The following is a 27,928-nucleotide window of genomic DNA, read 5'->3' on the forward strand; positions in this document are numbered from 1 at the left end:
CAAGGCCTGGCTTAGGGGCTGTTATCAGCTCACAGAGCCCATCACACAGTATAAGCACCAAAGAGTAAGATTGTCACCAAGTCTTGTTTTTGTAGCCCCCATTCAGGGACAGCACCACCAAAAGTTTGCAAGACAGCTGCGTTCTATCAAGTATTTAAAATGGAAAAAATATAGCACCAATGGCCAGCAGCCACACTTGATTTGATCACATCTACATTAAATAGAAATTTGGATTAGAACATTCAACAGAAAGGGGTGGGGGGGAGAAGTACTTTTAGTCACTATATAAACCAATGTGCTTCAAGGCACAGATTCAGTAAGTATGTAAGAAAAAAGCCATCAAAGCCTCAACCTTTGCATACAATCTTTATTGAAGTTATACAAAATCCCCCAAAAGTGAAAAAATACATTATATACAAAAACACTTTCCCTTGGGAGGAAGGCTCTGTTCCCTCTTAACATGCAGTGCTTTCAACTGTAGCTGCAGCCTCCACTGTCCCCTCCATTGCTGCCCGGCTGTCAGCCTGATTCTCAGCCTGGAAGATAAACAGGGAGCCTGGGCATAAGTCACCCTTGTTCAAGCCATTCCATTTTATACAACTGAGTAGGCCTCAGTCAAAACAAGTCCCCTAAACTCTACCTTACTCCCGTACTAAAAGGGCAATGACCAAAGTATAAATCCAATTTCTTAAACACTCTGTAATAGGGCTGACAGAGCCAATGTTCATACATTACATGGAAAGAAGCAAGCAGAAGTGACCCAAGGTCTTGACAATTAAGCCTTCTCATACATTCACAGAGCAGGACTCGTGGTGTGTATATAGGTTCCATTGGCCAGTGAGATGTCCTAGATAGTCCATACCAAACTGTTTCCTGAATAACCTCATTGTTTTTATGAAGGTTACACTCAAGCAATCCAAACAGGCTCAAGGTGGGGAACATGCACTTGGGAGGACTGGTTTCCCCAGGCCCTGAGAACAAGGGGAAATGAGGCAAGAGTCCAAGCCCTGCTTTAACTGCCCACCTCCTCCTCCATGTTTTCAGAAACTTCTTTTCCACTGGAGACTGCATCCCCACTGCCTCCATTCACCTCCGGCTCTTGTTTGGCTTTCTTTGCATCATCTTTCCGGGGACTCTCTTCCTCCGGTTTCCGCTAAAAATATAATTGTAAAGTCTTCAACAAACGTGTTTAATGTTTTTAAAATGACACTTCTTTAACACCCCTCCCTCTCCCTGTCGTATGCAAAGAGCCTGAACAGGAGTCATACCTCTTAGGGTCTTTCTCAACCCACAGGAGGCGAAGCAGAATAAATTAGTCTATCCCAACATACCAATTCAGCCTCTCTAATGGAAGGGTGGGGTGGGTGTTGGGTGTGAGTAGTAGATCTGAACAGTAACCAAATCACAAGTTTCATATACTAAATTTGAGTCAGGAAATAAAGCAGGATTTAGACCAGGGGTGGGCAAACTTTTTGACTCGAGGGCCACAATGGGTTCTTAAACTGGACCGGAGGGCCAGAACAAAAGCATGGATGGAGTGTTTGTGTGAACTCATATAAATTCAAAGTAAACATCATTACATAAAAGGGTACGGTCTTTTTTTTTTTAGTTTTATTCATTTCAAACGGGCCGAGTTCGGCCCATGGGCCGTAGTTTGCCCACGGCTGCTTTAGACTCTCTCACAAGAGAAAACTATTGCAACCAAAGGCAAAAGGCAGACTCACAGGAGTTCATCAGAAGGTCTGCTACTAAATGACTTGAAAGAAAACCTGCCAGCTTACTAACAGAAGCCAATCTGACCAATCCTCCTCAATAGCTTTCCGGATGAGTCCTTGGGCCAGGTGAGTTTTGCTTTAAGAGGTATGCAAGGGAAAAGTATCTTTTAAAAACTGACTTTATTTAGAGAGAGGAAGAGAGAGTGGGAGAGGAAGAGAGAAACATCTATTTCTATTTACTTATTTATTCATCCCTTGGTTGATTCTTGTAAGTGCCCTGACTAGGGATTGAACTAGCAACCCTGGCACAGTGGAACGACACTAACCAACTGAGCTACCTGGGTAGGGATGAAAACTATCTTTACTTGCAAATCCTTACCACCTTTGCAAATATCTTTGCACCAGGAAAGGTATTCCTTGTGTATTTGGGAAAAAAGAAAAGAAATGATCACATGTAAATTTACCTTCTTTCTGACAAGGTGGGAAATATCAGTCACACAATTTGATGAGGAAGCACCATCTGTTGATTTTCTACTGGCAATCTGACAAAAAGGAAGCCTTTGTTAGCAATGAATAGCTAGCCACATGAGACAAAGAATGAGGTCTAATATTAAAGAGACAAAACAAAAAACCTGAATACTCACCATGGAGACTGAAGAGCCTCCGACACTAGGAGTGAAACCTGAAGTAGCGCTCTCTACCTGTGAAGATGACAAACTGCAGTGGGTCCCAGGATAGAAGCCATCAGGTCACCCACAGTCCTACAACAGGTACCCACCATCAAAGCAACTGATTAAGACCTCAAATAATAGTGGCCCCATATAGCAGCAACACTGTCTACCCTCTCTACCTATGCCTGTTACCTGCCAGACCCAACCTGGGGTATACAGACAGAGTGTTGAAATTAAACCCAGCCTTGGCCAGTTTGGCACACTGATTAGAGTATCAGCCTGTGGACCCAAGAGTCTGGGTTTCCATTCCCAGGCAAGGGCATATACCTGGGTTGCAGGGGAGTGTGCAGTAGGCAACAGATCAATGTATCTCTCTCACATCAATGTTTCTCTCTCTCTAAAAATGAATGGGGAGCCCAGCTGGCGTGGCTCAGTGATTGAGCATCGAACTATGAACCAGAAGGTCACAGTTCGATCCCCAGTGTGGGGTGTGCAGCAGGCAGCAGATCAAAGATTCTCTCTCATCATTGCTGTTTCTATCTCTCACCCTTCCTCTCTGAAATCAATAAAAAACGTATTTTAAAAAAATGAAAGAGGAAAAAAATATCCTCGGATGAGGCCTAACTAAAGAAATTAAACCTGCCCTGCCGGTTTGGCTCAGTGGATAGAGCGTTGGCCTGCAGACCGAAGGGTCCCGGGTTTGATTCCAGTCAAGGGCACATGCCTGGGTTGCGTGCTGGGTCCAACGTGTAGGAGGCAGCTGAGCAATGATTTCTTCTCATCATTGATGTTTCTATCTCTCTCTTCCTCTCCCTTCCTCTCTGAAATCAATAAAAATATATTAAAAAAGAAAAAAAAATTAAACCAAATCCTCCATATCCTATCATCCTGACACCCTAGCACCAAAAGGCAGAGCCAGGCAATCTGGGGTTAAAAGCTTTCAAACACCTCACTAATCAATACAGAGGAATTCTCAGAGATGGACACAACCGTTTACAGTTATTAAACAAATACTATTTGTCTTACACCATTAGAAATGTCTTAACGTACAGGTACTATTTTCATCCCCATTTTACAGATCAGACAACTAAGGCAAAGAAAAGTAAACACGCTCATGGTCATATATAGTAAACAGCAAAGATAGGAGTCAAACGCAATCCGAAGTGTATTGTCTTAAGCATTATACTATCTGATAGGAATATCTAGATGAGTTCTCACGTTCCTTCTGACTTCCAACTCCCTGGAAACCATGTTATACCTAAGATTCCTAGCCAACAGAACACTAATACCACAATGCCTTCAACAATATTGAACATGTTATTATCAAAACTTGAAAAGGAAACCAAACCAACCAGAGTTGCTTTCAGAGCCAATTCAGCTACATTTCCACTATGCTGGGACTCCTTTGCATCTTCTATCTTCTCTCTAATTTCAGGTAGCAGTTCCTTCAGCTCCTCAATTTCTTTCTCATATTCAGTACGTGATCCTTCAGCCTCCTTCATCTGCTCATCAAGTACAGCTACAAAGGTTGAAGTGGTCAGTAAATTACCACAAAAAGATTCACTTTTACCTTGTCAATAACTGGATCCATCAAAATCATTGTGAAAACAACTGATGCTCACTCACCCATTCTCTTCTCAATGACTTCAATAGATTTGCCAAACTGTGCCACTGCCTCATCATACTGAGAGTTGTACCCATAGGCCAAGCCCAACTGGTAGTGGGTCTCTGCAAGGAGACGGTCATGGGCTTCTAGGTACTGCTCTTGCAGGTTTAGGCAAGCCTGGAATTCCTCCACAGCTTGGACATAATTCTCTAATGAAGAGAAAAACAATAGCAAGCATTTGCATTTAATACTATAGTACTTCTAAATTTTAGACTATTCTGGGGGAATGCTCCCCAATTTACATTTCATGATCCTTGATTATAAAAAAACATCAAAATGACTAAGACTTTCAGTTAGAGTGACTTTTAGGAAAGACTATTCACTGTTCTAGGGACTATAGCAGGGTTCCTCAAACCACGGCCCGTGGGCCACATGCAAAAACAAATATTGTATTTGTTCCCGTTTTGTTTTTTTACTTCAAAATAAGATATGTGCAGTGTGCATAGGAACTTGTTCATAGTTTTTTTAAAACTATAGTCGGCCCTCCAATAGTCTGAGGGACAGTGAACTGGCCCCGTTTAAAAAGTTTGAGGACCCCTGGACTATAGGGACCCAAACCTACTGTCCTTTTAAAGCCAACCGCCCATAATTTATGATCAAGCTTGATTTAAAGGAATTTGAGCCCTGACCCATTTGGCTCAGTGGATAGGGTGTCAGCCTGTGGACTGAAGGGTCCCAGGTTCGATTCCAGTCAAGGGCATGTACCTTGGTTGCGGGCACATTCCCAGTGGGGGGTGTGCAGGAGGCAGCTGATTGATGTTTCTCTCTCATCGATGTTTCTAATTCTCTATCCCTCTCCCTTCCTCTATGTAAAAAAAAAAAAAAAAAAATCAATAAAATATATTTTAAAAAATAAATAAAGGAATTTGAAAAAGACTGGGTGGGAGTACATTAGGGGAAGAGTAAAATGAAAGATGTATTACCAGATTCAACACTAACTTCTCCAAGTTTAAGATGTGCCTGTGCTGCATAAAGCTGAGCTTCTTTCGTTTCTTGCCTAAAACAGGGAAATATGGTCAGAAACCTTAACAGCATTTGTCCAACCATAACTAGGTTCTATTTGCAACCACCAACCTCCCAATCTGAGCCTAGAACAGTGGTTCTCAACCTTCCTAATGCCGCGACCCTTTAATACAGTTCCTCATGTTGTGGTGACCCCCAACCATAAAATTATTTTCATTACTACTTCATAACTGTAATTTTGCTACTGTTATGAATCGTAATGTAAATATCTGATATGCTATATGTGTTTTCCGATGGTCGTGACCCACAGGTTGAGAACCGCTAGCCTAGAAGCGCCAAGAGTTTTACCTTTTAAAAATGATCTTTGCTAAATCCAGCATATCCCAGGCAAGCTCTAGGTTCCCAATCTCCTCCTCTTCATTTTCTTGAAGTGACTAAAGTATATCCAAATCATTGGTATTAGGCAGAAGTACAAGACAGGCATCTTTAGATTACAAACCTAAATAGATAATTTAGTATGGCTTAAAAAAAACCTGACATAGGATTCAAAATTCAGACTTTTCCCTAAAACCTGCAGTGGGTCTTAACAATGAGATCAAATGGATGTCTAGACATGAATAGTCACACACATACTAATAAAACTACAGCCCTAAAATAAGGAAGCAAAATATATTGAGCAAATGATTACCTTGTTTTCAAGAACTAAATCATTTGGTGTTTCTTCAGCCTTGTCATTTTCTTTATCCTCTTCTTCTGAGCCCTCAGTTTCTGCAAGCAAAAATTCCTCAGTTTTGAGAATACTAAGGTATCTTTTGACTAGTCAGATTCCAATAAGCATCTGTGAAATAACCTATATTCTGGGGTAGGACAGGCCCGATGCTAAGGCAAACCAACCAACATTTGAACTGGCTGATATAAATAAGGCCAGGGATTAGTCTAATTCAAGTCTTATCTTGTAGTGTCTATAATTCAGACCTTTAACAATCAAATGCTAAGTGTTTATCTTCTAAAAGTTAATCTAGATCAGGGGTGAGGAATGTCCGGCCTGTGAGCCCGTATAATGCCTCAGAAATCACTTCGTCTGGCCTTCCTAAGGTAATTGCAGGCAGGCCTGGAAACTCAATAAATAAGTTTTTCATAGCAACATAAATTTATATTAAGTGAATTATATTAAGCAAATGATGTTATAATGGCCCTTGGCAGGAAAAAAGAGAAAAGGTTTCCCACCCCTGATTTAGATCATTCAGATGAAGACAGTTTAGTTACTGCCTCTTGTTCAATGTCAACAACTTCCCATATACTCAGCCAGAAGCAATTTGGAGGCATCTTTAGCCAGTGTTCTTGGCATCTTTAAGCTCCTTTTTAGATAATACTACGAAAAAGCTGAGAAAGTACTAAAAGTTAAAATTCTCTACTTCATTCAGAGCAAGAATCCTGAACAGACTAGCTTTTCCACAATGGAGCTGTGGAGAGAAAAGCATAGCCTTTACCAACTCTCACCAGTGAGCATGTCACAGACTCCAGCCAGCTTTAGCATGTACAGAATTTGAGTGAAAAGTCCTATAACCAGTTATTTCACTCCAGCAACATGTTAAAATCTGCAGCCATAATGACACCATATTTTACCTTATTGACATACACTCACAAGTCAATAACCTAAAAGGACTATTAATAATTAGCTCTACACAGTATGTAAAGTTCAGAATGCCATGTGATTAAAATGGGCTTTTCGGGGTAACGAACAATTCATAAATTGTGTATAATGTGCTACCACCTTTTATATCTTTCACTAATATTGTTAACACCAGTAAAAGAGCTCAAATATTGTCTCCTAACAACCTACTGTGAGAATGTAAATATAGAAATGAATTGATTTTAGAGAGAGGAAGGGAAAGACTGATTTGTTGTTTCACTTATTTATCTATTCATTTGCTGCTTCTTATGTTCCCTAACCAGGAATTGAACCTGCAACCTCAGCATATTGGGATGATACTCTAACTAACTGATCTACCTGGTCAGGGCTAATTTAGTACTTTTGAAATACAAATACCCATTACCATATAGCATATTTTTCCATACCAAATTTCTAAGTGGTTTGTGTACTTAGTTCCCTCATGTTAAACTAGATGAGTGGTCTTATTGACTTGACAATGCTGTCTTCTAATAGATTATGTAATGACAGGTTGTAAGGATCTATGTAGCCTCTTACCAGACTTTATCTTCTCAATTTGCAGAAAAAATTGACAAAATATTTGTTATTCTATCTGTTCTTAATGATCGGGTATCTGTTCCTACTCATACTAGAATGTTAGAAGATGACATCTAATTTGGTAAAATATACCTAATTTTTTGGAGTTTTATATCAAATTTTTAAATTACAATTCTTACATAGGTGAGAAAAATACAGGTTTTTCTCAAGGAATCTGTACTACCCTCATGGAATGATGGAGAGGAAGCTAGGTTAATAAGAAAGCCACTACTTTAAGATACTTTCCAACCTGGGAACCAATACTCAGGTATTAATAGAAATGCCCTGATGTCCAGAGAGCTGTTAACATATTTTCCAAGATTCTCTAAAAATGGAATCCTGTGGTATGCCTATCATCTTTCTGAGAAAAGGGGAGACACTATTTTATACCATTTTTCTGATCTTGTAGCTAAAAGCAAAGTAAAGGCAATATGATTTTCGAGCTATTCTAGCCTTCTCACAGGATAACCACTACAGATTGACTAGTATAGTCCAACTGAGTGTGGCCAAGCTTTATGCCTCCAATATTAAAATTCTATTAACTTACCAATCATATCTAGCATGACACTAGAAATAATACCAGACCAATATTCTTCATTAGGGATATGCACAGCTTAAGAGGTGGTAAGAAATAGAGTTTTAAGAGAAAACCACAAGATTTCTGCGATTGTGTTGTCACATAAATTTCTGATGAGGTGGTTAAGGTAGAAGATAAAAGTTACTTTCCTCAGAGTGAGGCTGCTTAGGAAGAACAATATATTCAAGTTAGATCTAGGGTTGGATTCCAGTACTAGGACTTACTGGTTGACCCTAGTCAATTAATGTAACCCTAAGCCTCAATTTCCTCATCACTACAACTTGAGTAATACTACTTATTACATAGCATTATTACAGAATAAGAGATATGTATGTATGGGAGAGCTCTAACAACACATGTTACTGATGATCCAACTGAATAGTTTTTGAACAAACTGTGGAGAAATATGACATCTCTACTGTAGCTTATAACTCAAAGTCCAACTGTAAGAGCCAGCAGAGCTTTTACTATTCTTGCTCACTATCGTTAAAGATCAAGACATGGGAGTTTTTAAAAATTGAGAAGTTCAGTTCTGTGCTTTACCTAAACAAATTTCTAAAAGCCCATGAACAGTCCAATGGTGCTACCATTTAGAGCCAAATTCACTTCTGATTACCATGCCTGTGCTGGCTGGAGTGCAAGGACCTGCACATAGGTACAAGTTTATCAGAATGAGCTACAAATATTGATAATGGGTCTTTAAAAATCTTAGTCTGTCAATTATATGATTAATTGGTATACATTTGTGGTTATTAATACCAACGTTAGATGAACCTTATAGACAGCAGAATCCTCAAATCATAGTACAACTTAATTCAGATGTGCCAATTATATAATTACTAATTAGAGGCTTATACATGTTGGTTAAGTTGAATCCAAAGTAGACTAAATAATACTATATAAAGCACCCACTTTATAATGTTTAAGTAACAAAAATTTCAGATTGGCAACCAAAGCAAGCACGAGGGGAGAAAGTAGCAAGGCGGCCAATAAAGTTTTTGTTATCTTTTGGAAGGGTCTAATTTTAACTAATGTGAATAGCCTTTAAATACTTCTGAAGACTTAAAGAGGGTTACCAGAATTCTTTCACTCTGATAATATAGCCTTCAAGAGTGAACTTGAATTTAAATGGCATGCCTGTTTAAGTGTACCAGGTTCAGTGGATTCTACTGCTCTAATCCTGCTTCCTAAAGCAGAAAAAAGGAACCATGTGAACAGCAAGTAAAACAATTCAGGGGCATGCAAGTGAACATCCATTCAGCATTCTCTGCCAGCCTAGCCCACTATTTCCCTACTGACCCCACCCCCATCCAGCTTTACTGGCTAGTATGGTACAAGTTACTAATAGCTAGCCAAGCCTCAGAAATCAAAGAAGGCCTATTTTGCAGTTAGTAAAAGCGTTAGTTTATAAGCCAGCTAAAGAAGTCTTGCTTTTGATTTAACTTGCTCAACTTATCACAACCTTTTTAAACTACTCCCATTTTCATTTAGCCCTTTCCTAATCCAAAGGCAGACGGAAAATCCTGAATGGAAGACTGACTTTTACCCATGATTAGTGAGTCAAATCCAGAATGTACTCCACCCACTGCAGGTCTTGCATATCCCGGTTACCTTCACCCTCTTTCATCTGTTCTTCTCTCTCTTGTGTTTCTTCATTAGCAGTTATCTTAACTTTGTCTTCAGGGGATTTCTCAGTACCCCCCTGGGCTACCTTGGTCTCAAACCCATCTCCAGCTGCCCCAGACTCTTCTAGAGATAGCTTAGTCTCCTCCTGGTTAGGAACCAACTTTGCCCTGCCCTCTTCTAGTCCTGTGCCATCATTTCTTTCTGTTAATCCTTCTGCATTAGTCTCTGGTTCAGGAGTCTCATCTCCTGCAGCTGACAGTCCACTGACTGTACCATCCTTAGGGAGAACTTTGACCTCCTGCCCAGGATTCTCAGAGACTTGTGATCCATCTTTTGCAGCCTCTGTTGTCAACTCTGGTGACTCTTCAGCAGGAGGCATTTCTTGCCCTACCAACTGCTCAGGAACAGCTTTTCCTGGATCATTTTTAGAGGCAGCTACCTGCTCCTTTGGCTCATCCCCACCCACATCCACTGGCTCGACTGCTGTATCTATAGGCTCTGCTTCTACCTCCACTGCAGTGGCCTGCTTTTCTAGAGTCACAGTAGGCTGCTCTTCTGAAGCTTCTTTTGGCTTCTCCTCTATGTTCACAATTACTTCTTCCTGTTTCTCCTGACCCCCTTTTTCGCTGTACTCTTCTTGGACATCAGTTACAGAAACTGATTTTCCTTTCTCAACATCAGGTGCTTCGTTTTCTGGCTTCCCAGCAATGACCTCAGCTTCAATCAGTCCTTCTGATACTGCTACTCCTTTTGCCTCTTCAGTGGTTTCAGTTAAATGATCTGGAGTTGATTCAACTTTTTCCTGTAGTAACTCTGCAGGCTCACTTATATCCATATCTTCTCTTTCACCCTTCTCCATTTCAGTCTCCTGTTCTTTATCAATTTCAGGCTTTACCAAAGACTTGTCTTCTGGTTTTTTTGCTTCTTTTTCTCCCATGGCGTCATAAACCTGTTCTCTCAACTCTTCCCTTGCTTCCTCTACATGGTTAAAGAACATGAAGCATAAACATGTCTTCGAGTTTAATGTTAAAGGCATAAATGGAAACTAAAAACACATTCCCTTTAAACCCTTCAAACAGCCTGGCTTAAGTTTTAGCGGATGGCCTACAAATTATCTGCCCCTTTAAGAAAAGCAAAGGTAAAGTCCCATCTAGCAGTGCAACTTATTGCGAAAGAAACCCAAGCTCCCTAAATTAGCTTGAGCATTCTGAATATCAATTAGTGGAGATGCCAAGCTTTACATTATAGACCTCCATCTGATTGGCCAAACTCGGCTTAGAAATTAACATTTGAATTTCTTACACACAAAAAATGTAAAAGGGCTCTGAAAGCACTGCTATTAAAATAACTGAGTGGCACAGAGTTTTTTAAAAAATAAGTTATCCTCTTTTTTTTTTTTTTTTTTTTAAATATATTTTATTGATTTCTTACAGAGAGGAAGGGAGAGGGATAGAGAGTTAGAAACATCGATGAGAGAGAAACATCGATCAGCTGCCTCCTGCACATCTCCCACTGGGGATGTGCCCGCAACCCAGGTACATGCCCTTGACCGGAATCGAACCTGGGACCCTTCAGTCCGCAGGCCGACGCTCTATCCACTGAGCCAAACCGGTTTTGGCAAGTTATCCTCTTAAAAAACAACCAAACAAAAAACCTAGTCACTTTTTGTAATCAGCTACTTCCACTGAAGTCTCCACCCGATGCAGGTTATCACCTAGGCATCTTATAGATGATCCTGGATAGGAAGAGACTATCTCCGTCACTTGTGCACAAGAAATATATGTTGTATCTCTTGAATGCCACATGCACCTCCACATACCATCTATGTTATCATTATTTTCCACCAGCGATTCTTCTTCTGTTTTTTCTCCTTCTTCCTCTTCCACATGCACACCTTCCAGGGCATTTCCCAAAACACCATTCTCCATTCTAGGAGAAAAGGAAAAAGTACTAAAGGCATGATGACTAGAACGTAACAATTTACGACAGAAATTGTAATCCTATATTATAAAAGCAACAGAAGAGTAAGCAAATGCAGAGAATATAAAGTAGGTGTTCCTATAAAACTTCTATAAATTAAGGCTGGGAGAACAGTGAAGGAATAAGTATAACCTTCAGGTACTAAAAAGTATTGGTGACTCTTATAAAAGAACAAGATCAGTATATATTTCCCTTATAATAGGGCCATATTTCCCAAGCTTCACACCCACTGACATTTCCTTAAATGGGGGGAAAGAACAAAAAACCATTCTGGCAAGATTATTACGAAAATCACCAGAATGCTCTATAAAATTAGAAAACTTACTAGAACTGATATTAAATAGATCATAGATAATTTGCTAGTTTCATGTGCCCTCAATGTATTTTATCCTGGTGAATAATTTCTGGTGGAAACCACACAACAACTTTACAATAATTAAGACTACTTATAAGTTTTATTTGTTAGACATATTCATTTGCTAGTGTTTTCTGACCCCAAAGTCAAAACTTATGTATAATTTTACTCTTTGCATGAAGTGCCTTTCAAAAAACTTCCATGCTCTCCCTAATTTCATATTTCTTAGTAAAATTAGTCTCACTTAGTTCATGTGAAATCTCAAGCTAGTAAACAATCTTAGCAAACAAAGAAACTAAAGTTTTTAAATAGACCATTGTGATGATACAAAACATTCTACTTATAAATTGTGACTTCAAAGACATACCTTGCCAACTCCAGAAGAGATTTCCCATAGAAAAAGAAAGCTTCTCCACACTCATTAGCTGTCTCTCCATACTTTTTACCTCTATAAAGAGAATAAACATCAAAGATCTGAATTAACACCTACTCTAAAACATTTATTTCTAGTTCTTTAGTTATGACATTCTTCCAGTAACACACTTACAGGAAACCAGTACTTCCTTCTTTTGCTTTCCAGTCAAGGTCAAAGGGACCTTGACCTAACAAACAGGGCATAAAATTAATGTTGCCCGTTCTTCAGCTATACATATATTATATATTCTAAATGACATCAATTTACTACAGTTAACACATATAATCTAAGACCTAAACTACATCATTAGGGATTTCTTCTGCTATAAGACCGGTGTCAAAATGGGCCAAAGTAGTTAGTTAGAGGACTAACTACTAGTTGGCTGGGACCTAAAGGATAAGTGAGGCCCATGGAAAAGCATAATGATATAGTTAGGCCAACTACCAGCATTGAGAGTCTAATAAGAGTAACTAAAGAAACTAATCAGGAAAAGCAGAAGAAAAAAATCTAATTAGGAAGTACTGTGAAGAAAGTCAAGTTTAAGGATAGTCTGTTTCATTTCACACTTTAACCAATGTATGTGAAACGTTTTCCCGTTCCTCATCTCATTTGATCCTCACAGAAGTCCTGGAGTAGGTAGATAGGAGACTCGGTAGAATCCTATTTTCTATTCATTAGCCAGAAAACGGAGATTTAGAAAGTTTAGAAACTTGACCCAACTGCAAAGAAGAAATGGTGGACCTTGAAAATGACTTCATGTTTTCTCACTGCGCAGAATACAGTCAAACACTGCTGCAGTTAATATTTTACCTTTTTTCTTCCTGTATGACCTATAATAATAATCTGCTTTGTGTTGATATTTACTGCCGTGTTGCTGACAATTACCTGAAAGCGTAGTTGGGATGCTTCACTGGGCTGGAAAAAAGTTTAGCTACATCAGAAAGCAGGTCTAATTGAAGAAGAAGAAAGAGAGAGTAGGAGAATGCTGCACAGACATACTCCCAGGAGCAAGCTTGAATTACAACTGAAATTCGGGAAGATTTACTGAATAATCAATGGAAAAATCGAAGGAGAGAACCCTGATACCCAAGGACCGAAGGTGGAGAATGGTAGAAGGGGCAGCACCGAGAAAGGGCTAGCTGGGCACCCACAGATAGCAACTGAAGTCCCGGAGAGAGATCTCAGCTGCAGGGGCGGGGTGCCACTGAGAACTCAGGGATCTAATCCCCAAGCTGGGCTGCCCAGCAGAGAGCACCAAACTGAGGAGGGTACCCACATAACATCTAGCTATGAAAAGCAGTGGGTTGCTGTCTGCCAGGGAGTGGCAGCTGAAAGTTTGGGCACCCTCTTAAAGGGGTCAACGCACAAAAATTCCCTGTGGAGCCACCCACCTTGTGCTCCAGCAGAGGGAGGGTGAAGTGGACTGGACCTGTGAGAGCAGAATCCAGGACTGGGGACTTGGGGGATAGAGCTCAGAAGGCAGACACCCCAAGTTTCCTGGGATGAATCATTCCCTCACAAAGCAGAGGACATCTTTCCCACATAGACATCTGCATTACCTGAGGGGAAGACAGTGGACACACCCTATTGGAAAACAGCTTGCCCTGAGGCCACTGAAGAAACTAAAATGAACTATTAGCCTCCAGGCATAAACAACTGCCCCACCCTGTTGAAAAAACTCTTGCCACACCTGAGGACGATTGCCTGGGGGCAATTCAAGTCTGTAGACAGGGGCGGTCTATGGAGGCTTTGAGTCTTTGCCTGATCCAATTAGTCAGAAACAGCCTTTAAGACTATCCTGCACTAGAGATTGAGAGGTACAGAGGATCTACCTGTAACATAGTCACAAACCCAAACAACCAAAATGAGGAAACAAAGAAACAACCCCCAAATGAAAGAACCAGCGAATGAATTCTCCAGAAGAGATAAATGAAGCAGAGATAAGAAATTTATCTGAAACAGTATAGAGTAATGATGTTAAAAATGCTCAACAGCATGAAAAAAGGTATAGTAACTATGAAAAAAGAACAGTCTGAGATAAAGAATGACATAACACAAATAAAGAACACATTGGAAGGAATACACAGAAGATTAGGGGAAGCTGAGGATCGATCAGTGAATTAGAAGACAGAGTTGAAAATATCACTCAATCAGAGAACCAAAAAGAAAAAACAATTAAAAAACAGGATGACAGCTTAAGGAAGCTGTGGGACAATGTGAAACGTAACAATATTAGAATAGAAAGGAATAGAGAAGGTGTTTGAAGAAATAATGGTAGGAAACTTCCCTAACCTGGAAAAGGAAAAAGTCACACAAGCTCAGGAGGCACAGAGAACCCCAAACAAGAAGAACCCAAACAGAACCAAGCCCAGACACATCCTAATTAAAATGCCAAAAATTAAAAACAAAGAGAGAATCTTTTTTTAAAAATATATTTTATTAATTTTTTTTTTTACAGAGAGGAAGAGAGCGGGATAGAGAGTTAGAAACATCAATGAGAGAGAAACATTGATCAGCTGCCTCCTGCACACTCCCTACTGGGGATGTGCCCACAACCAAGGTACGTGCCCACAACCAAGGTTCATGCCCTTGGCCAGAATCAAACCTGAGACCTTTCAGTCTGCAGGCTGACGCTCTATCCACTGAGCCAAACCAGTTAGGGCCAAAGAGAAAAGGCAGAAAGAGAAAAGAAAACTGTTACCCACAAAGGAGCTCCCATAAGGCTTACAACTGATTTCTCATCAGAAACTCTAAAGGCCAGAAGGGAATGGCATATAGTACTCAAGGTAATGGAAAGCAAGGATCTGAGACCAAGATTACTGTATCCAGCAAGGCTATCTATAATTCAAAACAGATGGTTAAATAAAGAGTTTCCCAGACAAAAAAAAAAAAAAGAAAGGCTACAGGAGTTCATTACCACCAAGCCGGCATTACAAGAAATGCTTAAGGGATTGCTGAGAAGAAAAGAGAGAAAAACCTAGCCATACAGAATTAAAATGGCAATAAATAAGTACCTATCAATAATAACCCTAATTGTAAATGGATTAAATGCTCCCATCAAAAGGTATAGGGTGGGTGAATGGATACAAAAACATGACCCAACTATATGCTGTCTGTAAGAGATCCACCTCAAACCAAAAGATACATACAGGATGAAAGTGAAGAGATGGGAAAAATTTTTCCATGTCAATGGAAAAGAAATTTAAAAAAAAAATAAAAAGGCTGGAGCAGCAATACTCATATTCGACAAAATAGACTTTAAAAGCATCATGCTAAGCCCTGCCAGGTTGAGCAGTTAAGTGTCAACCCAGGAACCAAGTGTCAACCCAGGAACAAAGAGGTCACTGGCTTGGTTCCTGGTTGGAGCATATGCCCAGGTTGCAGGCTCGTTCCCCAGTGTGGAGCATGCAGGAGGGAGCCTATCAATGATTCTCTCATCAATGATGTTTCTATCTCTCTCAAATCAATAAAAATATATTAAAAAAAAAAAAAAAAGCAACTGGACTTAAAAAAATTTAGAAAGCATCATGCTAAGCAAAATAAGCCAGTCAGAGAAAGATAAATATCGTATCATTCACTCATTTGTGGAATATAATGAACAACATAAACTGATGAACAAAAATAGAGCCAGAGGGGGGGAAATATACTAGAATATAATAGAAGTAATACTGTTATTTGCATATTTTTTATATTTCCTATAACTTTTGTGATATACTATGTCAATACAGTTTTGGTAATATTATTATACTTAAAATCTTTTTATTCTTGGAATATTAATGTTCCTTGCATGTAACATCATATTTAAAATATATGGAAGCAGGTCTAATTAAGCAAGTTTATTCTATATCTATAAAAGGCTAAGTTGAATCGTGCGTGCGCAATACATATAAAGCTCTCGCTGGCACCAATTGCACGTGTGTATTTTGATCTGTCATTGTCAATAGTGAATTTGGTTGACACTTCTATTAAAGGGAAAAGGTGAATAGCGATTATTAAAATATTTCTTCTAACTAATTTTCTTTCAATGTGGACGAATCTCTGCACTGGGCCACTAGTGTTAACAATAAGCTAATTAAGAAAGCTGACAGACTTCCATTGCTACTGTTAATGGTATCTTAGAGGCAACTAGTGCTTCAATCAAGCTAACCTGTTTCCCCAAGATACCTACAGATACACTAGAGGCCCAATGCATGAAAATTCATGCAAGAGTAGGCCTTCCTTCCCCTGGCTACAGACACCAGCTTCCCTCAGGCACTTGGGACTTGGGCTGGCTTCCTTCCTCGCCCCAGTTTCACCAGGAAGGATGTCCAGTCTAATTAGCATATTACCTTTTTATTATTATAGAAGACAGATATGATCACCTGGTGGTAATTACCAACTTGCTAACAGAACAGATAACAAAGTGATGAGTATGAAAAATACTGTGCTAATAATAATATTAATGGTAGGGTGACCAACCATCATGGTTTACTTGGGATTGAGTTTATCCAGATACAGAATTTCCAATGCTAAGCCCTAACCGGTTTGGCTCAGTGGATAGAGTGTCAGCCTGTGGACTGGAGGGTCCCAGGTTCGATTCCAGTCAAGGGCATGTACCTTGGTTGTGGGCACATCCCCAGTAGGGGGCGTGCAGGAGGCAGCTGATCGATGTTTCTCTCTCATTGATGTTTCTAACTCTCTATCCCTCTCCCTTCCCCTCTGTGAAAAATCAATAAAATATATTAAAAAAAAAAAAAAAGAATTTCCAATGCTAAAAATGGAAAAGTCCTGCAATCAACCAGGACAAGTTGGGCACCCTAATTAGCAGTGACTAGAAAACAGATTACCTTACTCAGGAAAATCAAAGGCTACAATTGCTCAGTTATATGTAGATTTTGTATTTATAGAATTTGTACATGAAAAATAATCTTTTTAAACTCTTACACTTGATTTTTCTCATAAAACAACTTCTTATGACTCAAGTTTATTAGAAACATAGGATTACATTTTAGCAAAACACAGTACTTACAAAAGACTAGCTGCTTCCTGGAAAGCATTGACAGCTGCTGGAATATCCCCCATCACCAGATGCTTCTGTCCTAAGCCCAATAGCTTCTTGGCTTCACTATCCACATCCAAACTGCCAGAAAAAAAATTTTTTTATGTGTTAAATACTTTTAAAGTCAATATTTCTTAAAAACCTTCTACATTTAAACCATAGTAATTTCTTTAAGCCTGTGAACTACTCTGCAAGGCTAAGCTAACTCACATTTATCACTACAAAAGCAAAAGTTATCTTAAAAGTTTTCCTTAAATGGGAAAAAACATTCTGGTAAGATTCTGAGGCAACACTCTCAGAATTCGACTAGGATATTTCCTCTGAAAGGTTTATCTACTCACTACCAACAAATAAATTTGGTTTCCATGATTGTGGAGGGAAGCCTCCCCAAAAGATACTGGCATTGCAGGAGCTGTAGGAGGCCCTGGAGTTGGCTTGGCTGCTGTGTTCCAGCTAGCGGTCCAATTTTTGAACTAGCAGGCCCTGCCAAAGTGATTGAGGACCCTCCAAGCAGATAATGACTCCACAGGGAAAAGGTATTGTCACACCTTTTGCAGCCACTGCCAGCGTTGCTGGAACCCCAACTCAGTAGCCATGGGTCCAGGGGACTACCCACACATTTGTGGGCTGGGCAACACCCCCCTCCAGGCATTATGGCTACTCTTCCTGGTATGAGACCACCCATGAGCCCATCAATTAGGCTAGCCCCATCCCTTCACCCCACCCCTGCGTAAGGGACACCAACAGACATGTCTCCTCCTGGAATGAGACCTCCTCCCCCACGAATGCATCCACCAAGACCCTAAAATACTATTGGTCCTTGGTCACTCCTTTCCTACAATGTGTTTTGAAGCTAAACAAATAAAATCTCTAGGGATGCAACTCAGGCACCTACCTTTTGGATAAGCTTTACACTTATTACCTCTGCTTAAGAATCATGGTCTCATCAAGATGGGGAAGTTATATGGAAGTAGATGTGGGCTCAAAATAAAATTTAAAACTTTTAAACTAAAATGACAACAAAATAGAAAATAGTAACCTTACAACAAAGAAATCTGTATCAGCAGAAATAAAAAAAAGAATAGGTTAACTTTTGTTAGTCATGTTGTATAAGGAATAAGAAGCATAACTAAACTTTCAATCCTAGTATTTTATTCAAATGCAAAAAACCACATCATTGTCTAGACACCATAGTCTGATTTACAAGTAAGTACCTTAATATTTGGTCTTATTTGTTACCTATTAAACATAATGAAACTGACTCCTCCCCATGGCTGCCTGGACCAGGAAGGGGAAGCCCTTTTAAGCTCGTAGGAATTTTAGATGTCAAGAACATTCCCTGTGTACCTACGCAGTATTATATAGTTCATTAGTATATATTGTGGCTGGCCTTGGACATCTCTTGTTAACTAGGATAATTAGAATATGCACATATAGCCCTCGCTAGTTTGGCTCCATGGATAGAGCGTTGGCCTGCGGACTGGAAGGTCCTGGGTTTGATTCCGTTCAAGGGCACATGCCCGGGTTACGGGCTCAATCCCCAGTAGGGGGTATGCAGGAGGTAACTGATCAATGATTCTCTCATCATTGATGTATCTATCTCTCTCCTCTTCCTTCCTCTCATGTGATGTTGGAGTATCTTGGTGACTTTAGGACAGGTTCCATTGTAGGTATAATTACACAAAGCTAAGAATCCATAAAAGAACAGCCAGAGAAGGAATTAAAAATAGGATTTTATGTGAGAGTATCCACCCTAGATCCTGAAACAAATAGCAACAGCAGCAACTGAGCAGAGCCTAGAACATAAAAACCCAAACACAACTGACATCAATGTGAACAAAGTTGAGATCAACTATGTAAAACATCATACATACTATTAAGAAGGCTTTCAAACCACTAAATAAAGTATGTGTAAGTTGCAAAAAACCCCACAATAATGAATTTAATTAGATACAAACCTAACTGTACCAGGTAAATAATCTTACCTCCCCACTTTATCTGCAGAGGTAGAAGGAGCAGGAGCATCATCTTCAATTCTGTAATGAAAAAATAAGGAGGGAAAGGTAAATACGTGGATAAGAGCAGTCAGCCCACAGACTGAGGGTCCCAGGTTTGATTCTGGTCATGCCTGGGTTTCAGGATTAAACCCCAGTAGGAGTCATGCAGGAGGCAACCTTCCTCTCTGAAAACAATAAAAATATAACTTAAAGAAAAGAAATATGTATGTAGGCCCTGGCCAGGTAGCTCAGTTGGCTAGAGCACCATCCTAATATACTAAGATTGTGGGTTTCATCTTTGGTCAGGGCACACACAAGAAGCAACCAATGGCCCGGCCAGTGTGGCTCAGTTGGTTAAGTGTCATCCTCTGCACTAAAAGGTTGCTGGTTGGGTTCCCCAGTCAGGGCACATACCTGAGTTGTAGGTTTGATCCCTGGGTTGGAACACTTTCATAAGGGAACTGATCAATGTTTCTGTCGCTCCCTTCCTCTAAGAATATCCTCAGGTGAGGTTTAAAAAATAAAATGTCACAGCTTAAAAAAATAACAATAAAAGGGAAATTGATAAACTAGACTTTCTATAAAAAATAATTAACCAATGACCCATGCACCAGGTTACTGGTTTGATTCTTGGTCAGGGCACATGCCTGAGTTTGGGGCTAGATCACCCCAGCAGGGGAGCATGCAGGAGACAGCTTAATAATATTTTTCTCCCTTTTTCTCTAAAATAAATAAAAACATTTTTCAAAATATTTTTTAATTGATTTTTTACAGAGAAGAAAGGAGAGGGAATAGAGAGTTAGAAACATCGATGAGAGAGAAACATCAATCAGCTGCCTCCTGCACACCCCCTACTGGGGATGTGCCCGCAACCAAGGTACATGCCCTTGACCAGAATCAAACCGGGACCCGACAGAACCTGGCTGGAGAACCTCGCTATGCTGATCAACTGAAAAAAAAAAAAAAAAAAAAAAAAAAAAAAAAAAAAAAAAAAACCGGGACCCTTCAGTCCACAGGACAACGCTCTATCCACTGAGCCAAACCAGTTAGGGCTAAATAAAAACATTTAAAAAATACAATCAACCAATGAATGCATAAATAGGTGGGCCAACAAATTGATGTTTCTCTATTTAAGAAAGCTAACAGAAACAAATCTATATATAAAAAGCCAGTGACCAGAATGACTGGTCACCACTCTGATCCGCCCACAGCCCCTCCCCACAGCCAGCTCCATCCTGATCTGCCCCACCACTCTGATCAGGGGCAAGGCCTGTCAGCCAACCACCCATGGCCCCTCCCCACAGCCGGCCCCACCCCTGATCAGCACCCACCACCCCAATCTGTCTGCGGTCCCTCCCCAGCCAGCTCCACCCCAATTGCCCCCTAACACCAATTGGGAGTGGGGCTGGGCAGCCAACCTCCCATGGCCCCTCTCCTGGCTGCTGACCCCTGCTCAGCCCTCCACCCCATTTGGGGGGCAGCCGGCCCATCGCCCACAGACACAGATCCTCCACAGCCCTCCCCCCCCGCCCCCCCCCCCCCCCCCGCAATTAGGCCTGCCAGCCAATTGCCTGCGGCACCTCCTCCGTGCTGGCCTGGCCCTGATGGGGCAGGCTGGCTGGCCAACCTCCCACCATCTCCTCCTCCTGAAAAGGCCTGGCCCCAATCTGCCCCACCTGTAAATGAATTTGTGCATTGGGCCTCTAGTATAATTTAATATAGTCATATGAGCTACCATTAAAAGCCCAGCATGGGCCCTGGTGGGTTGGTCTGGCTCAGTGGATAGATCTTCGGCCTATCTGAGGCATCCCGGGTTTGATTCTGACTGGGGGCACATGGCTGGTTTGAGGGCTCGGTCCTCGGTGGGGGGCATGCAGGGGGCAGCCGATCAACGATTCTCTCTTATCGTTGATGTTTCTATCTCTCTCTCCCTCTCCCTTCCTCTCTGAAATCAGTAAAAATTATTTTTAAAAAGCTCAGCATGATACTAAAATCTTTTTTATTTTAATATATTCCTATTGGTTTTATGTAAGTATTTTTGAGTTCAGAGAGGGAGAGAGAGATAGAAACATCAACCATATAAGAATATTGATTTGCTGCCTCCTGCACACCCCACACTGGGGAGCCTGCAACCTGGTACGTTCCCCAACTGGGAATTGAATGGTGACCTCCTGGTTCATAGGTTGACACTCAACCACTGAGCCACTGCAGCCTATCAAATTTAATCCTACTCATTCAAATCTCTGTTAAACATTTATTTGCTAGGTATGAGGCATACTATAAATAAGACAGCCACATAGTAGATTCGAGTTTACAATCAGATGAAAGAGAGTGCAGTATTTGTTATAATGTGATATATGCATTCTTGGCAAGCCTCACATTCTACAAAACTGCTCACTAAAGATAAGTTGTTTGTTGTGTTTTTAAATAAAGAAGCAGTTTCCCAGAACATTCATTTGTTGAGTCCTAATTTGGCGAGAGAGAGGAAGGGAGAGGAGGAGGACAGAGAGAAACATTGATCTGTTGCCTCCAGTACATACACAGACCCAGGACACCCACATTCTAGGTATGTCCCTGACCGAGAATCAAACCCACAACCTTTCAGTGTAATGAACTATACTCCAACTAACTGGGCCACCCAGCCAGACTGATTCAGCAGGTCTACGATGAGGCCCAGGATTTGCATTTCTAACAACTTCCCTATACTCCTTGGTTTTAGACTCTCACTCTAAGAATCATTGATTGAATCAGAACAAAAATTATAAACTGACTAGAGGTCCAGTGCACAAAATTCGTGCATGGGTAGGGTCCCTAGGCCTGGCTGGCGATCAGGGCCTGCTTGGGTCTTCCTTCATTCCACGCCGCCCCCTGGTGGTGAGCACACATCACAGCGAGTGATCGAACTCCCGGTCAAACCCCGGAGGGGACATATTAGCCATTAGCCCTTTATTATGAGAGAGACAGACAGACAGACAGACAGACATGTGCATGTCCTATCCAGGTCAGAGAGACAGGTTATCCAGTGTTTTTTATGTTAATTATAATAGTTCTACGTTTAAAACTATGAAGATATCACAAAGAAATCTGATGTCTGATTCTCTTGAAAAATCATCACGTAAAATATAAATCCAGCAAAGTACTAGAGAAAATTATGGTTGAAATACTTTGTGATGCACCTGGAGAAGGCCTTTTTAAACTCAGAAACCATGAAAGATTAATTCTATTCCACCTAGTTAATTTTACAAAAGGTCAACTTAGCACAGGTGTGGCTCAGTGGTTGAGCAACAGCCCATGCACCTAGAGGCTACTGGTTCGATTCCTGGTCAGGGTTCATGCCCTGGGTTTCTGGCTTGATCCCAATAGGCAGCTGATAGTGCATGCATGAGGCAGCTGACTGATGTTTCTATCTCTCCCTCAAAATAAATAAAAACTTTTTTTAAAAGGTCAACTTAGCATATATATACAGAATCTCAGCAATCAACATGGAAAAAAAGCCCAAGATTAAAGGATACAAACACATTCACAGAAAACATGAATAGCTCAAACATTTGAAAACATGTTCAGGCTCCTTAAGAGAATCACAGGCCCAGACGCTGTGGTTCAGTGGTTGAGCATCAGCCTATGAACCAGGAGGTCATGGTTCAATTCGGTCAGGAAACACGCCTGGGTTACAGGTTCCATCACCAGTGAGGAGCAGGGGACTAATCCTTCAAATAGGGATTATTACTTTATATTATTAATAGAGGACCGGTGCACGAAATTCATGTACCCGCAGGGGGGTGGGAGGGGTGTTGTCCCTCAGCCTGGCCTGCACTCTCTCCAATCCGGGACCGCTGGCTCCTAACCACTCACCTGACTGCCTGCCTGCCCCAAACCACCTCTGCCTCGCTCCGCAACCGGGACCCAGGCTGGCTTCGCCTACGCCAGCCGTAGGGGACTGCAGGGCGGGCAGCTTGTCTCTCTCCCAGGCCACAGCCTGGCTGGTCCCCATCCCTCTCTCCCCAGTGTTGAGTGTCTGAGTCTAACTATTTGCATATTAGCTCTTTATTATATAGGATTTATTAATTATTATATTATTTTCTATACAAACAATCATAAAGATACTTGTGCCTAATCCTATACCAGTACAGTTCATTACAATGTTATTCACTATAGCACTGTTTATAATAACTAAATACTGAAACAACTCAATTGTCCAGCCACAGTGAACTTGTTATGAGAATAGAATACAATGAAGCCATTAAAAAAATTAAGGAAATGCTCTGGCCAGTGTGGCTCTGATGGTTGGGGCATTGTTGTCCATATACCAAAGTGTCAAGTATACAGCAATATAAAGTAATTACAATTTATTCATATATATATGTATGCATAAGGTATCATTGAGGAATATGTAATAAATCTCTAACACTGGTTGACTCTGTGTGATTAGGGAGTAAGGGTTGGAGGGAAATCTCACTATATACCTCCATTCTGGATTTTGAATCAGAAAGGTTATTTTTTTTAAACTTCAATGGTCCATCAAAAATCAAAATTATCCACCAATATGCCCTACATTCTCATGCAAACAGCTTTACTTAAACAGCAACCTCTTCTTTAAGGAAGAGTTCACTGTAATCCTGCCCATTTCATTTTTCCCTATCTGTCCATATGCCTAAGCCCTGCAACAAAATACCAAATTGCTAAATATTGGTGACTACTTAGAAATTAGAAAAGAGGAAGTCCAGAATATTTTTATTTCTGAGGTTGGAAACAGTATTATCCAACTAAAATAAGGTATAAAAACAGGATTCATTAGTGAAAACTGGGGGTTTATGCATTAATACCTGTTGATTTGAGGTGTTTGCGGAGCACAAATAACATTCAAAAGGCAATTCAGAGCAAACATAGGACTAACAGACATAGCATATGCAGTGCCTGTTACATTTTTTAGTGCTCTCACCAAAAAAAAAAAAAAACACCCATGTCCTGTCAGGTGTTTCTCAGTGGTTAGAGTATCTGTCTTCACAAAGGGTCACAGTTTTCATTCCAGCCCCAAGTCTGGCACGTGTGCAACAGATGACTGTGTCTCTCACATTCTTATCTCTCTCTAATTCATACTGTATTCCAATTTCCTATTGACTTGCTGTATTCCCCAGAATATAGGACAGGTGTGGGCAACCCCTGGCACACGTGCCAAACAAGGTATGCCAGTAACTTTTGCTGGCACGTGAAACCCTCTCTTATAATCTTCCATTTACAATTTTTTTCTTAATATCGACTTTATTTTTCAGATAAATTCAGTGTAAGTGCATCTTAGATAAATAACTAATTTTACATAATAAGTTATCTTAAAGACCATAGACATGGATTGACGAGAGAGGGGAAGAGCAATTTCAATAGTGTCGAAAACGAACTATTGAGGACTTGGAATGCCATTCCAGAAAATTTTTTTGTTGAAAAAATTTGCAACAGCGTTACTCTCCATGTTTTCATCCACATTGTTCTCAGTGATGAATTCTGTTAAGTCTCGTAATAGGAGTAGCCTGATGGATGAAAGTAGTAGCTCGTGCATATCTCTGAAGGTCACGAAATATAAACCTGATGTAAAATCTGTCATCAGTGATGCAGCAGCAAAAAGTCCCACTGATAATATCTAACAGAGTCATAAAATTTTCTGTCGGACTATCAGTGTACATGTATACATTAAAAAATAAATGTATTTTTCATCATCATATACTGTGTTTTTGTCGCTCAAATGAATTTTATTATTTCTTCAAGGTTCTTCACATTCGTACACCTTAAGAAATATCAAGTAGGCGTAACATGTTCTCAAAAAATTAGGGTTGGCACGCAGAAGAATTTTGAGTCAGAGATTTTGTTGGTTTTGGCACGCACTCACAAAAAGGTTGCCCACCCCTGATACAGGACTTAATTCTAAGGAAAGAAACCATGTGTATTTTATCCTAGCTGTAGCCTAGCACCAAGCACAAGGTCTGGCACCTAAATCAGTATTTGTTAAAATAAGGAATGGTCCTGGATGGTTTCGCTAAGTTGCTTGAAGTTGATTCCTGGTGAAGCACATACCCAGGTTGTAGGTTTGATGGATATTTATCTCATTCTTCCCTCCTCCCCCGCTCCTCTCTAAAATCAATTGAAAAAATAAAGGAGCAATTCTGAATCACTATGGTAGGATTAGGGCAAGTGATTTTGCCAATTAGCATGTAAATGCCAGAACTTTATTACTGAGCTAAACTACCTGGATAAGCAGCTCAGGAATTATGACAGGGAAGTCAAAATTCAATGACTCCACCTAAGACTTCTTTTAACTTTCTCATTCCTTCTCACCACTACAGTACAGACTCTTATATGCTTTATGTTTTCTAACATAAAGCCGTAAAAACTAATTTAAAAAATAACTATAATGAGGACTGATTTAGCATTTAGACAATTATTACCATTAGCCATGTTGTTTAAATGGCAAGAGGAAGAGAAGCCAAATTGAAGCTTTTTACGGAAGACAAAATTGTGGCCCAACATCACTGCTTAAGGCTTAAGCAATGAAGCTGGTATCCAAAAAAATAAAATCAACCCTGCACTGAGGTTTATTTCTCATTCCACCTTTCCTCTCTACCGGTTTGGAAGTTATATTCTTATCCTTTCAGTGGTTATGCTGGAATTACAATGTGCATTCTTATTCAAATCTAAACTCAGAAGCATTTTCTTTACCCTCCCCTTAAAGCGCCTTAGGGGCTTGACCTCTGAATAGTCTCAACCAAGATGTAACTTCTGAATGCTGCCTTTTATTGTTCTTTCAGACTAGCTAATTAGGTTTACGTGCAATTTCATTTCCTCTCAGATAAGCTTTTGGGTAGGTAATGACGAAATAAAAACTTGGGTTTATGGGACTCTTTCCCCCTCCCCACTTGGGAGTCTGTACTTGTTCTTCAATAAATCTCCACCTTTGCTATAAAAATAACACACACACACAAGAAAAAGAACTTGGGTTTAATGCAGACTCTACCAGTTACTAATTTCTGCATTCTGATCTTGACTTTTCTCACCTACAGGAGAACTACTTCATAGTATACTCATGTGGATCAAATATAAACATTCAAAGACCCGAAAAGTGATAGGTAGCATAGGTAGAGATAAGTAAACCTCTGATAACTGTCAGTGTACTAACACAAAGTGTAAGGCTCCATAAATTCATAAAAACCTCACAGCAACCTCTCTCAGTACAGTGCACCAAGAAAAGTTAATAAAAAATGCACCAAGAAAAAAATAACAAAGCCCCTGAGAAAAAGGAAAGATTGCGCAGTTGGACATACTAGATGGGAAAGAGCACTTGTTCTCTTTAATGAAATGTTTTCACTATTGAGCGTCGACCTATAAACCAAGAGGTCAGGGTTCGATTCCCTGACCAATGGTTCTCTCTCATGATTGATGTTTCCATTATTTCTCTCCCTCTCTGAAATAAACAAATAAATAAAAACCATTAAAAACACGTTTCCTCACTATTCAAGAAATATCTCAGGCCTGAGCAGCATGGTGCCACCTTCAGAGCAATCGTGTCTTCCATCATCCCCTCGTCCTTCGGTGCATTCCTACTGCGCATTCACCTACCAACCCAACACCGCCGCCAGCGAGCAAAGCTCCCGGCAGCTCTCGGTGAAGATGCTTCACATCCCCGAGAAGCCCCAGAAACAGCGTCTCTCGCCGACACTCCCACAGTCCAAAGAACCACGATGCCCTCCACCACAGGCCCAGAACCGGCTCGCTGCAGGTAGGAGGGCACGAGGTGAGCGAGGAGACCGCGGGGAACCAGCCTCCCGGTGCCCCACAGCGGAAATCACAGGCTCCGGCCGCGCAGCCCCAAACAATGGAAGTTTTCCCGCCTCCTCAGGGCCCCGCCCCCTGCTCCAGCGCCGGCGGAGGCCGGCGAACACGGGCGCGGGATCCCGCCCCTGAGGCCCCGCCCACCGGCCCCACCGGTCCAGCTTCTCCTGCAGGGCTTTTCTTTTTTTTTTTGGCGCCAAATCTCTATTGGTTATATTCTCTCAGGTTGTTTGGGGATCCTACCGGAGGCGCGCGCCAGGAGTGCGGGGGCAGTAAGCTGCAGCGCCGTGAAGGCTCAAGGGTGCGCTGGGCCCCGCCTCCCCGCCGAGAGCCCCGGGCCGGGGGAGGAAGGAGAGGGGCTGGCGATGCAGACAGACGCCGCTGCCCCCGGCAAGATGGCGGCCGCGAAAAGCGGGGCAGGGGGCGCCAGCCAACCGGCGTAACTGCTAACGCGCGAGACTTTATGCCAGAGGTGGGCTTCTCCAGCGTCCAGGCCTCCCCAAACAGCGACGGTTGTTCACTAGGAGGCAAGCCCTCCAACTCACTGGTCTCCCCTCCCGGGGAGCCCCAGTCTCCCCCCCGCTCCGCGCGAACTGGCCAATGCCTCAAGCTTTCCGCGGTCCCGCTTACTTGTCGGCAGAAACCAGCTCCGCAGAGATGGCGGCAGTGGCTGTGGACTCTGCGTCCATCGTTCCCCTGAGGTGGCGGTCCAGCGGACGAAATACAGCCTGTGAGAGAACAGCGAATTTGGGACGCCAAAGACTCACACAGGGACAGAAAATGGCAGATTGGAGACCCCGCGCGGCTGGGCCCTCTCATATATCAGGGCCCTTCGCCCCGCCCATCCACTTCCGGATCCTCC

General features: G+C 41.3%; 1 protein-coding gene across 2 annotated transcripts; it reads right to left on the minus strand.

The window, feature by feature from the left end:
- Nucleotides 1-349: 349 nt before the first annotated feature.
- NASP (nuclear autoantigenic sperm protein) lies at nt 350-27,872 on the minus strand. Of its 2 annotated transcripts, XM_070404863.1 has the most exons (15): nt 27,697-27,872; nt 19,240-19,290; nt 17,225-17,335; nt 12,169-12,249; nt 11,286-11,395; nt 9,452-10,444; nt 5,704-5,783; nt 5,364-5,449; nt 4,976-5,049; nt 4,013-4,201; nt 3,739-3,905; nt 2,360-2,416; nt 2,180-2,257; nt 1,025-1,153; nt 350-536 (listed from the first exon to the last, which is right to left on the minus strand). In XM_070404863.1, exons 1-15 carry the CDS (start codon nt 27,753-27,755, stop codon nt 456-458), a joined length of 2,346 nt encoding a protein of 781 aa, XP_070260964.1. In that variant the 5' UTR covers nt 27,756-27,872; the 3' UTR covers nt 350-455. The 2 variants fall into 2 exon arrangements, with proteins under 2 accessions (XP_070260964.1, XP_070260965.1); XM_070404864.1 differs by lacking the exon at nt 9,452-10,444 and having other exon boundaries at nt 27,697-27,868.
- Nucleotides 27,873-27,928: the final 56 nt, after the last annotated feature.

The sequence above is a fragment of the Myotis yumanensis genome, unplaced genomic scaffold (genome assembly GCF_028538775.1).
Source record: "Myotis yumanensis isolate MYYU_CA2020_CCGP unplaced genomic scaffold, mMyoYum1.0.hap1 SCAF_2, whole genome shotgun sequence".
In the NCBI taxonomy this organism is placed as follows: domain Eukaryota; kingdom Metazoa; phylum Chordata; class Mammalia; order Chiroptera; family Vespertilionidae; genus Myotis; species Myotis yumanensis.